Genomic DNA, 11,441 nt, shown 5'->3' with positions numbered 1-11,441 from the left:
ACCAAGGCTTTGACCTTCAATCCAACTCCTCAGTTGGGCTCAGCTCTTGATGGGGGGCCGAGGCTTTGCCTTAAACCAACTCCTTAGTTGGGCTTGGTCCCCGTGGAAAGACCAAGGCTTTGACCTCCAATCCAACTCCTCAGTTGGGCTCGGCTGTTGATGAGGGGTCGAGGCTTTGCCTTAAACCAACTCCTTAGTTAGGCTTGGTCCCCGTGGAGGGACCAAGGCTTTAGCTCCGAACCAACTCCTCAACTGGGCTCGGCTCCTGTTAAGGAGCCAAGGCTTTGCCCTTAGACCAACTCCTTAGTTGGGCTTGGCTCCCGTGAAGGGGCCAAGGCTTTAGCTCCGAACCAACTCCTCAGTTGGGCTTGGCTCCTGTTAAGGAGTCAAGGCTTTGCCCTTAGACCAACTCCTTAGTTGGGCTTGGCTCCCGTGAAGGGGCCAAGGCTTTAGCTCTGAACCAACTCCTCAGTTGGGCTTGGCTCCTGTTAAAGAGCCAAGGCTTTGCCCTTAGACCAACTCCTTAGTTGGGCTTGGCTCCCGTGAAGGGGCCAAGGCTTTGCTCAAGCAGCAGGCATGGATGCAAAGATAACTATTTATTGATAATATTTCTTCAGATTGAGTACATTCCATGGTGATTGAATTACATCCCCCGTTGATGTTTCCAAATAGTATGCGCCTGATTCCCCAATTTTACTCACAATGTAGGGTCCTTCCCAGTTAGATCTGAGCTTTACACTATTAACCTCCTTGGTGTTGGAGAACACTTTTCGAAGCACCATATCACCGACTTGGAATCCCCGACGTCGTACTTTCCGATCATAAAACCTTTTTAACACTTGTTAGTATCGCGCCAATCTTTCCACGACCCTCTCTCGCGTCTCATCCAACCAGTCCAAATTCCGAGCCACCATCTCGTCGTTCAGGCCTGTCTCGGCCACTTACGTTCTTGTGGTAGGAACCTGTACTTCGGTCGGGATAACGACTTTGGTCCCATAAGCTAGCGCGAACGGAGTAAAACCTGTTGCCCTTCTTGGTGTAGTCCGGTAAGCCCATAAGACACTGTGTAGCTCGTCCACCCATCTCCCTTTATGTTCTGCCAATTTCTTCTTTAAGTTCCCAAGGATTGTCTTGTTGGATGCTTCAGCCTGCCCGTTGCCTTGTGGATACCTCGGTGACGACTGGAGTGATCGGATTCTGTATTCCCTGAAGTACGACTGCACGCTGTTGCCTTTGAACTGCGTTCCGTTATCGGAGATCAGCGCGTAAGGGATTTCAAAGCGCGTAATGATGTGCTCCCAAGTGAATTTGATAACTTCCTCTTCTCTAATCCGAGTGAGGGGAACAGCTTCAACCAATTTAGTAAAATAATCCGTAGCTACTAGGATGAATAGCTTACCCCCCTTTCCCCGAGGTAGAGGTCCAACGATGTCCATTCCCCACATTGAGAACGGTCAGGGTGACTTCATAGAGTGGAGTTCGCTGGCCGGCTGCAAATGCATGGGGGCATCTCTTTAGCATTGATCGCAGGTCCTCACGTACTTCTTACAATCTTCTTGCATCCTGGGCCAAAAGTAGCCCTGGTTGATAACCTTATTGGCAAGCGACCGTCCTCCCGAATGATTGTCTCAGATTCCCTCATGGATTTCAGCCATTATGAGCTCGGATTCTTCCTTAGTAAGGCATTTGAGAAGTGGTCCCCCGAAGGACATCCTATAGAGTTCCTCTCCAACGAGCGTGTATTTTCCGACCTGTCGCAGCAACTTCCTTGCTTCCGTCTTGTCCGCCGGCAACACCTTTGAGTGTAGATACTATGTGAACTCTTCTATCCATCCCGAGGTTCGTCCCACCTGCGCGCATTCCCTTTCACCATGTTCTATGCTCGCTTTTGGCAGGTATTCTACAGGTAAGGACCGTCTTTCCGTTTCCTCTAGCATTGAGACGATGTAGGCCAACGAATCTGCGTGCCTGTTTTCGTCTCTCGATATTTGGCATATCTCCACTTGGTCGAACTTCTCAATCTCCCGTTTTACTGAGGCGAGATATTTCGACATGCGTTCATCCTTCGCTTCAAATTTCCCGTTGCACTGGTTTGTTACAAGCTGGGAATCAATACATAACTTTATTTGGTCGACTTTTAATTCGCTTGCCATTCTCAGCCCATGGATAACTGCCTCGTACTCAGATTCATTATTTGACGCCCCGTACCCAAGCTTGATTATCTTTTCCAATCTGTCATTGCTCGGTGTTACAAGCACTATCCCAACCCCCGAGCCGGAGTAATTCGACGAACCATCGACAAACATCCTCCAGCCTGCTTGCTTGTCCCACAACTCCACTTCTTCTGCCCCTTCGTCTTCGTTCTCCAACTCTTCCCAGTTCAGATCTTCAACCGGGAAATCAGCGAGGAAGTCTGCCAACACCTGTCCTTTTAGTACCGTCCGTGACTCGAACTGCAAGTCATATTCGCCGAGAATTACAGCCCATCTTGCCATCCTTTTAGATTTTTCAGATCTGTGCATCATCTCTTTCAATGGGCTGTCCGTCAGAACTCGGACACGGTGTGAGAGGAAGTAAGGCCTAAGCTTGTGTGCTGAGTAGACGAGCGACAATCCCACCTTCTCCATCTTGGTGTACCTCATCTCTGATGGACCCAACGTTTTGCTCACATAGTAGATAGGGTACTCCCGTCCCATATCAACTTTAGAGATAACCGAGCTTACCGACGATGAACTTGTTGCCAGGTAAACTCCCAACTCCTCTCCTTCTTCCGGAGAGCTAAGGATCGGTGGCTGCCCCAAATACTTCTTCAAGTCGCTAAACGCTGCATCGCACTCCACACCCCAGGCAAAGTTCTTTTCTTTTTGTAACAACTTGAAGAGTGGATGGCATCGGTCGGATACCCTGGAGATAAACCTGTTCAGCGCAGCTATTCTCCCTGCTAATTTCTGCACATACTTTTGGTTAGTGGGGCTCGGCATTTCCACCAACTCCCGGATTTGATCTGGGTTGGCCTCTATGCCTCTCCTGGTGATAACGTGCCCGAGGAATTTCCCTGAAGAGACTGTGAACACGCACTTCTTCGGATTCAGCTTCATTTGAAAACTCCTCAACCGGTCGAAAGTTTGCTCGAGATCTGTCAAATGATTTTCCGCTTTCTTGCTTTTTACTAGCAAGTCGTTGATATATACCTCTACAGTTTTCCCGATTAAACCTTTGAACATCTTTGTCACGAGTCTCTAGTAAGTGGCCCCGGCATTTCTCAAGTCGAACGACATTACCTTAAAACAGAACAGCCCTTGCTCGGTGATGAATGACGTTTTTTCCTGATCCTCCGCGGCTAGAGGGATTTGGTTATACCCTGAATACCCGTCCATGAATGACATTCTCTCATGGTCGGCGGTAGCGTCGACCAGCCTATCGATCCTTGGCAGCGGGAAGTTATCCTTTGGACACGCTTTGTTAAGGTTTGTAAAGTCGATGCATACTCTCACCCTCCCATCCTTCTTCGGTATGGCCACTATATTCGCTATCCATTCTGGGTAATCTACTTCCCTGATGAACCCAGCCTTTAATAGCTTCTCGATTTCCTTATTTACCCTATGCCTGAGACGCGGAGACAGCCTCATCGGCTTCTGTCTAACAGGTCAGAAGTTTTCATCAATGTTTAGTCGATGGCACGCCACCAAGGGATCGATCCCTGGCATATCTTCAAACGACCACGCGAACACATCTTTGTTTGCCCTCAGAAGCTGGAGCAATGCTGATTTTTCATCCCATGACATCTTGGTGCCAATACTGACCAACTGTCCTCCGTTATCACCGAGGTCTACGGCCTCGACTTCCTCGATTGTTGGCCCCCGATCTCGCTGTGGCTCCTTCTGTAATTGCTACGATGTCTCTCCTTCGGTTGGTGGTTCCTTTCTCTTCTTCTGTGGAGTGGCCCCGGCTTCCCGTCCTTGTTTCAAGGTCAGGTGAAAACACCGCTGCACCATTTCCTGGTCACCCCGGATCTCCATCATCCCTTCCTTGCTTGGGAACCGAATAACCTGATGATAGGTTGATGGGACTGCCCTCATCTCCTGTATCCACCTCCGCCCGAGAATTGCATTATAGGCTGAGTTCGCATCTATCACCACGAATCTTGTCATTACTACTTTTGACCCTGCCGTGATCGGGAGTGTGATTTCTCCCATCAAACTGCTCGGAGCACCATTGAACCCATAAACGAGGGTCGGTGTCGATTCCAAACTCTCTGAAACCCCCATCCTCTTTGCCGCACTTAAGAAAAGAATATCCACTGCACTTCCCGAATCCACCAGTATCCTACGGAGCTCGACGTTTCCCACTGGGAGTGCGATCACCAGTGCGTCCTAATGGGGCCTAGTCGTTCCCCTCAGGTCATCCTCTGTGAACACAATTGCCCGGGAATCCACTCCGTTGCTCGTCGTTCTTGCTACCCGTACTCCTGATGCCATACTATTGACCACAACCATATGTCGGATCTTTTTTACTCTTTCCCGAATCACCGGCCTAGATGGCACTTCGGCCCCCAACACCCCTGTGATGGTATGAACTATCCTACGTTCTTCCGTTTCTCGGCGCCCTCCTTTGGTCGGCCATCTTTGTTCGGGCTTCCGTTCGACTCTCTCGGCGGTTTCCCTTCTTCTTCATCTTCCCGCCGAGACATACCTTTTAAGCTTCCCTGCTTCAACCATATCCTGGATGATATGGCGCAACCTGTAACAATCCTCGGTAGGGTGGTCCTCAGCCTCATGGTACTTGCAGTATGGTTTTCCGGGTTTCCCCTTATACCCCCGGAGTGGTTGAATGAAATCGGGTTCTCCCTTTATGTGCCTCAGTATCACAGATAGTTTTTCATTGAGCGGTGTATACACCCGGCCTCTCTTCCACCTTGACTGCTCGTTCGAATCTCTCCACCTTTTCTTGCTTCATTCCCCTCCGAGGTGAGTCGGTACCTTTGTAGCATCAATCCCCCCTTCGCTGTTGGCCACTGTCTGAGCGCTTCGTCTCCTGCCTTTCACGGATTCCTCTACGAGAATGTACTTTTCAACCTTTGCATACAAATCTTCCAAACGAGTTGGGTCAAACTTGATCAAAGACTCATGCAACCGTGTTCCCGGGATGACTGCAGCGATATACGCCATGCAGGCTGTTGCCTCATCCATGCCTTCTACATCCAGGGCCTTCGTTCGAAAACGTGTTACAAATGACCGGAAACTCTCCTCAGCCTCCTGTCGAAGGTTAAATAGAGTGTTAACTCCGACCTTCTTCCTTCGCAAGTGCACGAACTGCCCAACGAACGTTTCCTCTAACTCGGAAAAGTTCGTAATGGACCCAGTTGGTAAAGCCTGGAACCACATCATGGCCCCGAGCCTCAAGGTTGATGGAAATAGCTTGCAGAGTAACGAATCATCGTTCTGGTACAACACCATCTGACTTCTGTAATGCAGAATATGGTCCATAGGATCTCGCGTTCCGTCATAGGTTTCAAACTTCGACATGTGGAACGATCTGGGTGGTTCCGAATTCATTATCATTGATGAGAATGGTGTCCCCTTAAGCTCCCGGATTGCGTTCCGTACTTTTTGTGCGGGATCCTTCCCTCGTGCGAATTCCTCATCCCTCCTCCTGAGCATTTCCTCCACTTCCTTCCTCGTCATTGTTTCTTTAACTTCAGAGCTTCCTTGCTGCGTTTTGAGTGCTGCTGAGTCTTCGGTCCAGTCTGCCTCTGTCCATGCTGTTCGGACAACATGATTACTACTTCGCTCTGCGCCTGGGCCTTCTTCGATTTCCGCACGCTCGCCTAACCTTTGCCTGAGCTCCTCATTTTCCCTCCTTATGTTCATTATCTCACCATTATGTTTCTCCAACCCCCTGCGCATTTCCTCCCTCATCTCCATGAGTAAGTTGTACATTGCAAGCATTAGGTCTTGCACGTTTGGAGGTGAGTCTGCTGGTAGTGGATTTGATGGCTCTCCACGATTTTCGCCTCTAGCCCTTCCCATCTTGGTCGTTTTTCTCCTTGTAAGATTCCCACGGACGGCGCCAAATTGTAGATGCAAGAATTGACTCTACACTTTTCTTCTCTTCTAGCTCGGGTGGACCTGCAAATCAGCCCACTCCGACGATCAAGTTAGACAAATTGATCAGTGTAATTTAGTTTTAGAGAGAAGAAGAAATCCAACCCCTTTTTCCCAAAGTCTCCCTCCTTTTATAGGTGTTTAAACTTGATCGTTTTCTGTGTCTGAAATGACCCAAGGCGGTTAGGTTGCTAAGGGTAGCTGGCTCACTCCCTGACATGTCAGCTGCAGGAGTTGTTGCAACTGCCCTGCCACTTCTGGGATGATTAGAGCGGATTTGACATGGCGTGAGTTGTTAATACTGTCAATCAACTGACGCATATGTCAGATCCGTATTACCGACCTATAATGCCATTATCCGTACTACCTAATCGATCGGTGACTAAGGTCCGAGCCAAACATCCATTTGCACCTGAGGAGTTCAATCTACTGGGCCTACATATCAGGCCATCCGAGCCTTGGATCTATACTTCCGAGCTTAATTTCCTGCCACGTGTCCTTATTTCAGAATTTCCCCCACATTTGTAAAAACTCTAGCCAAGTTATTCAGGCTTGGACAGGTCCGTTTCTTCATAAACTGGATCCTGACCCAATTCGACCAAGAGTCCAGCATTCTAGCCCATTTCATGACAGAAATGGACGGCCCTAAAACCATGCAGGTTTAGTTACCCGACTATCTTAGTAGTTTATAGATGATCGTTATGGTCTATAAGCCAAGATTTTTACTCTCCCAGTCTCCAACTCCTCGACAAAGGAAAAACTTGGAAGCATTTCTTGATTGAATTCTTCTACGCGCATATAGAGAGAGAGAGAGAGAGAGATGGCGGTGATGGAGAAGCTGAAGATGTTCATAGTTCAAGAGCCCGTTGTTGCAGCTTCGTGCCTTATAGCCGGTATCGGTAAGTCTCCACCTATCTTTCAAACCCTAATTTCTCTCTTTCGATTCATCAGTTGTTTTCGTATGGATTTTTAGATCATGTTCCTTCTCTAGTGTTCTTCTGAAGATTAGGGTTTATAATGCATTATTTACTTTAAGATAATCGAGTTGATTTTGTTTTTTTTTTTTTTAAATTGAATATTTCATTCAATTTATTGTTATATGATGCCCATGTGAATTGTGATCGATTCAGAAAAAATTTGTTCCTCGCATCTGTTTAGAATTTTGGGATTCTACTTGTTTTGGACTTCTGTTGAAGTTTGCAGAATCATTTATTGGACATCTGTTAACGATGTATTGGAAGAAAATCAAAACATCGAGATTTGGTCTTGTTCATCATGGTTTTCTTTTTCTCTGCATCAAGGGTGAAGCATTGTAGTTTCATAGGTAAGTTTTATGTGATTGGGAACACTGCATATAGTTGTATTTGTTGAGATACTGAGTGGATTTAAAAGAATCAGTTTTGAAGAAAATAAAATGATATTTTATACCCAAAAGCATTAAGAAACAAAAAAATTAGAAGAAGACTTGCTCAATAAAGGTATCTTCTTCAATTATCTGTGAACAATTCAACAACTTCATAATCTGTAAAAGGAAAAGGAAGTAATTTATTGGAATGTTGTTCCTTTGGTTGGTGTCAGTACTATGTAGGCATCAACCTCCTAGAATTCAATAATTCTAATCTCTAGAGGGCAACATTCCAAGTCTCAAGATTGTTGCAAACTTGACAAAGTTTTTCTAGATCTTTGATGAAAATATCAAAACAATAGAATAGTTGAAAACTTAAATATGGGGGAGAGAGTAGGAACACCTATTTTATCATTTTTTGACATCTTATGTTCTTTGTAATGTTTGTGGATAGATTGGTTTTATATGAACACAATTGTCTGTTTATTGGACACAATGGTCCTGGACCCAAAGCATAATTGGTTGAAATTTTGCAATCCAACATTGAGGTCCTGGGATTCATGCCTGGCTTATTCACCCCACCCCAAAAAAAGAGTGGCACACATGGGTCCTCCTCTATACTCCTTAGTGTGTGTTCACTCCTTATATGCTACACTCCACTCTTGCTGGGTTTGATTTTTTTTCTGGTGTTACTTGTTTGGGGAATTTATGGATGTTTTCTTTGAGGAGTTGCTAGTTAGATGGGATTCCTTGTGCATATCATTGGGCTAGTTTAATATTTCATGGTACTCATATGGCTATCTTGACCATCATTTTCATTTCATTAATATAATTATATCTAATATCTTTGGAAAAAAAAAAAAACATACTCAATAAAGGAGAAATGAAGAATCAATGGGAGACATGCTGTTGGAAGATGCTTGGTTCCTCCCCAGACACTGTAGAGTTCTTTTTACAAAAGAGATAATTTTCCACTTCATCCTGTTGTTCAATTTTAGCGATTTTTGAGGCCCAAAATAGCTTAAAACAATTATTCTCTCCTACAACACCCCTGTATTGCACTATTGCTGCATGTCTCTCTATGTCATTTAGTGCCTGAAAATGTTGTATACAGCCAAAATCTATTCGTAAAATATTAAGGAATAACTTCAGCAAAATAGCATAAACCAAGGATGATTGCTACGTGTTTCTCTATGTCATTTAGTGCCTGAATGTTGTAGACAGACAAAATCTATTCATAGAGTATTAAGTAATAACTTCGATCATTGAAGTAAGTTTTAGAACACTTAAAATTGACATCCATAAAAGGCCTCCTGCAAGCTTCTGTACCAATCAGGTTGTGATCAATATATAATTTATTTTTTTCTTTTTTAAACTTTGATTCACTTTTACTTCCTTTGTAACTTTTGTGTTGTGCAAAGAAAACATCACTCCTGGTTGGGAAGTTCAGAAAGAAGAACTTGCAACAACAACAACAAAAAAAAAGGACATGAAAGATGGTGAACATGAACATTGAAATAGTATGGTCTTGCATCTATGCATCTACTGGCATTCGTGTGATAAGGACTTTTCATTACAAACTTAATGGATGACTTGTTTTTGAGTAGTAGATTACATCATCTAACCTTTTAATTTATTTTAAAAAATAATTCAGGCCTCTTCCTTCCAGCCGTGGTCAGGCCTATCTTGGACTCCTTTGAAACGGCCAAGCAGGTCCCTCAACCTGCTTTAAGTGATGTAAGTATTTAAGGTTTGGATTGTGGTTTTTTCCTTATAAGTTTTTCTCCCCATTGCGTACCTCTCATCTTAAAAGCTTAAATAGGTGTTTTATGTGTTTCTCTCCCCCTTTAAATAGAAGGGATTTAAATAATTTGTCCATGGGTGTAATAGCATCCATTAACCAAAAAAGGCACATCTTACTGCAGACAAAGGTTGTTAGATTCGTAGACAAACTTGCCAACTTCCATTACATTTACCTGTCATAGTTACTTTTTTTAACAAATAAATTGCAAGAGATTATTATAACTGCATAATTCTTAAGAGGTCTGCGTAATTCTTTTTATCAGGTGGTTGCGGGAATGACAGGTAAGAAGCAGGAGTAATTTGGGTTAGTGATGTAACTGACAAGTGGCCACCATGATCGATTTATGAATAAAATCTCTTTTTGCCCTTTTCTTCTGATGTGGACAAATGTTCAAGCATCGTGGATTTGATCCCTTACCTTTTTGTTATTTGTGTGTGAATTGATGGAGACGATGAACACGATTACCATTCTCATTTAATGTTTAAATGTCATCTTTCTTCATTTGGTTCCCATGAATTGAACTCCTGAAGATTTTGGACTATAATTGCCTGGTCACTTTTGCATTTACAAGATAAGTTTTCAACTCCTATGAAATGTAAGGATCATGGTTTTAAGACTTGTTTTGACGTCTCATCCATGAATGAGACCGAGTCATCTCGGATGAGTTTTCTGATACGTTTGAGTCTTCTTCAACAATGAGACAAATGAATGATGAATTTAAATCTCATCCGATACATTTGACTTGTCAATCCGCCTCATTGGTGGATGATACCAAGACGTATTGGACGAGTTGTCCCAGTCTCGGACAAGGTTTAAAACCATGGTGGGGATATCATGGTGTGAACATTTATATGAGTTGTTCTTTCCTTCCTTTTCATTCCTTTTGGAAAAATTTGTTATTTTGTTCCTTGTAGATCTCCCTACAAAAAAAGGGTAATGGTTCATAAGATTGTTTATTTTTTACTGTTGGCTTTGATTTTTCAACATTAGATTAATCTGTATTTCTCTTACAAAGGATCTATGAATTAAAAATGGTAAGTTACTCATCATTTTTTTCATTGATTAAATGACTTATCATTTGTTTTATACAAATAATGAAAATCCAAAGAAAAGCTACACGCAATCGATGATTAAGCATGGTTTAAAAACTCATTTTGATGTCTCTTTCATGAATGAGACCTAGTCGTCTCAAATGAAATATCCAATTACTTAAATCATCTCGGATGAGATTTAAAAAAAAAATATATATATATATATATATATATAATATATATATATATATTATATATATATATATATATATATGCCTAAGAAGTAAAATGAACCACGTCTTTGAGATGACTTGTCAACTGGTGTCGTTGGTGGACGATACCTAGACAACTCAGACGAGTCGTCTCAGTCTCGGAGGAGATTTAAAACCATGTGACTAAGATCTTATTTGAAGTGTTACGCATCTGACTGACATCAGCAAGAACCTCATAGTTGGTTTTATATATTTTAAGAATGTTATTTTCACTTGGGGAAATCTGCATGTGATGAAAATGTAACATAAGTAATGGGATTGTGTTATCAAAAAAGCTACTCCTTGTTAGTTGTAAAAAACAATCAAATTTCTGCAGATATTATAGATAAAATATTTAATATTGTGACAAAGATTCTAATGAACTAGTTTGACAATTTTGTAAATTTAGAAAACTTAAGAGATGAGATGATACTTTCAGTACAAAAACCAAAATATATATTACAGTTATCTCTCATAAAATTATATAAATAATTAAACCCCCAATTAATGATTAAAACACACTCTTCAAAGATTACAAAAGTTTGGTTCAAATTATAATTTCAAAATTACAAAAACATTATGACGATTGATTCAAACAAAAACATTATGAATAAAGTGATAATTAAGCATTGCAAGCCCATATAATTTGTTCGGTATGCAAATTACATATAATTTATTTTTTAGAATTCACCAGCACGTAATTTTTATTTTTCAAAAACAAGAAATGGCCGAATCTTACATTTTACTTGCAAATTGTTTAAAATTTTACCATGGTCAATATTTCCTACAAAGTCAATTTTGAGTTGGTATCCATGGTTAAACCCAATTGTAGGCATGGTTTTATAACTCGTCTGATACGTTTCTGTATCATCCACCTATGAGACGGATAAATAAGTAAAACTTATC

General features: G+C 42.5%; 2 protein-coding genes across 2 annotated transcripts; one reads left to right on the top strand and one right to left on the bottom strand.

Annotated features, from left to right (window-relative positions):
* Positions 1–3,890: 3,890 nt before the first annotated feature.
* LOC147393874 (uncharacterized) lies at positions 3,891–6,029 on the bottom strand. Its single transcript, XM_086455146.1, has 3 exons — positions 4,980–6,029; positions 4,693–4,847; positions 3,891–4,326 (listed from the first exon to the last, which is right to left on the bottom strand). Exons 1-3 carry the CDS (start codon positions 6,027–6,029, stop codon positions 3,891–3,893), a joined length of 1,641 nt encoding a protein of 546 aa, XP_086311272.1.
* Positions 6,030–6,840: 811 nt separating this feature from the next.
* On the top strand, positions 6,841–9,754 carry LOC147393873 (fiber). Its single transcript, XM_086456695.1, has 3 exons — positions 6,841–7,003; positions 9,104–9,186; positions 9,516–9,754. Exons 1-3 carry the CDS (start codon positions 6,925–6,927, stop codon positions 9,549–9,551), a joined length of 198 nt encoding a protein of 65 aa, XP_086312821.1. The 5' UTR covers positions 6,841–6,924; the 3' UTR covers positions 9,552–9,754.
* Positions 9,755–11,441: the final 1,687 nt, after the last annotated feature.

Source organism: Akebia trifoliata, chromosome 10 (genome assembly GCF_017979445.1).
Source record: "Akebia trifoliata isolate Shusen 1 chromosome 10, ASM1797944v1, whole genome shotgun sequence".
NCBI classification, from domain to species: domain Eukaryota; kingdom Viridiplantae; phylum Streptophyta; class Magnoliopsida; order Ranunculales; family Lardizabalaceae; genus Akebia; species Akebia trifoliata.
Note: the sequence above shows the minus strand (reverse complement) of the source record. Positions and strands in the feature narration are given on the sequence as shown.

Excerpts from the sequence above, each read along its gene's own strand:
- LOC147393874 (XM_086455146.1), bottom strand. The coding sequence starts at position 6,029 with ATGGGAAGGGCTAGAGGCGAAAATCGTGGAGAGCCATCAAATCCACTA. Across the intron at positions 4,848-4,979 it reads GGGGGATTGATGCTACAAAG|GGAGAACCCGATTTCATTCA; the intron begins GTACCGACTCAC and ends AGGCACATAAAG. Across the intron at positions 4,327-4,692 it reads GAAGCAGGGAAGCTTAAAAG|GATACTGGTGGATTCGGGAA; the intron begins GTATGTCTCGGC and ends CGAGCTCCGTAG.
- LOC147393873 (XM_086456695.1), top strand. The coding sequence starts at position 6,925 with ATGGCGGTGATGGAGAAGCTGAAGATGTTCATAGTTCAAGAGCCCGTT. Across the intron at positions 7,004-9,103 it reads GTGCCTTATAGCCGGTATCG|GCCTCTTCCTTCCAGCCGTG; the intron begins GTAAGTCTCCAC and ends AAAATAATTCAG. Across the intron at positions 9,187-9,515 it reads CTCAACCTGCTTTAAGTGAT|GTGGTTGCGGGAATGACAGG; the intron begins GTAAGTATTTAA and ends TCTTTTTATCAG.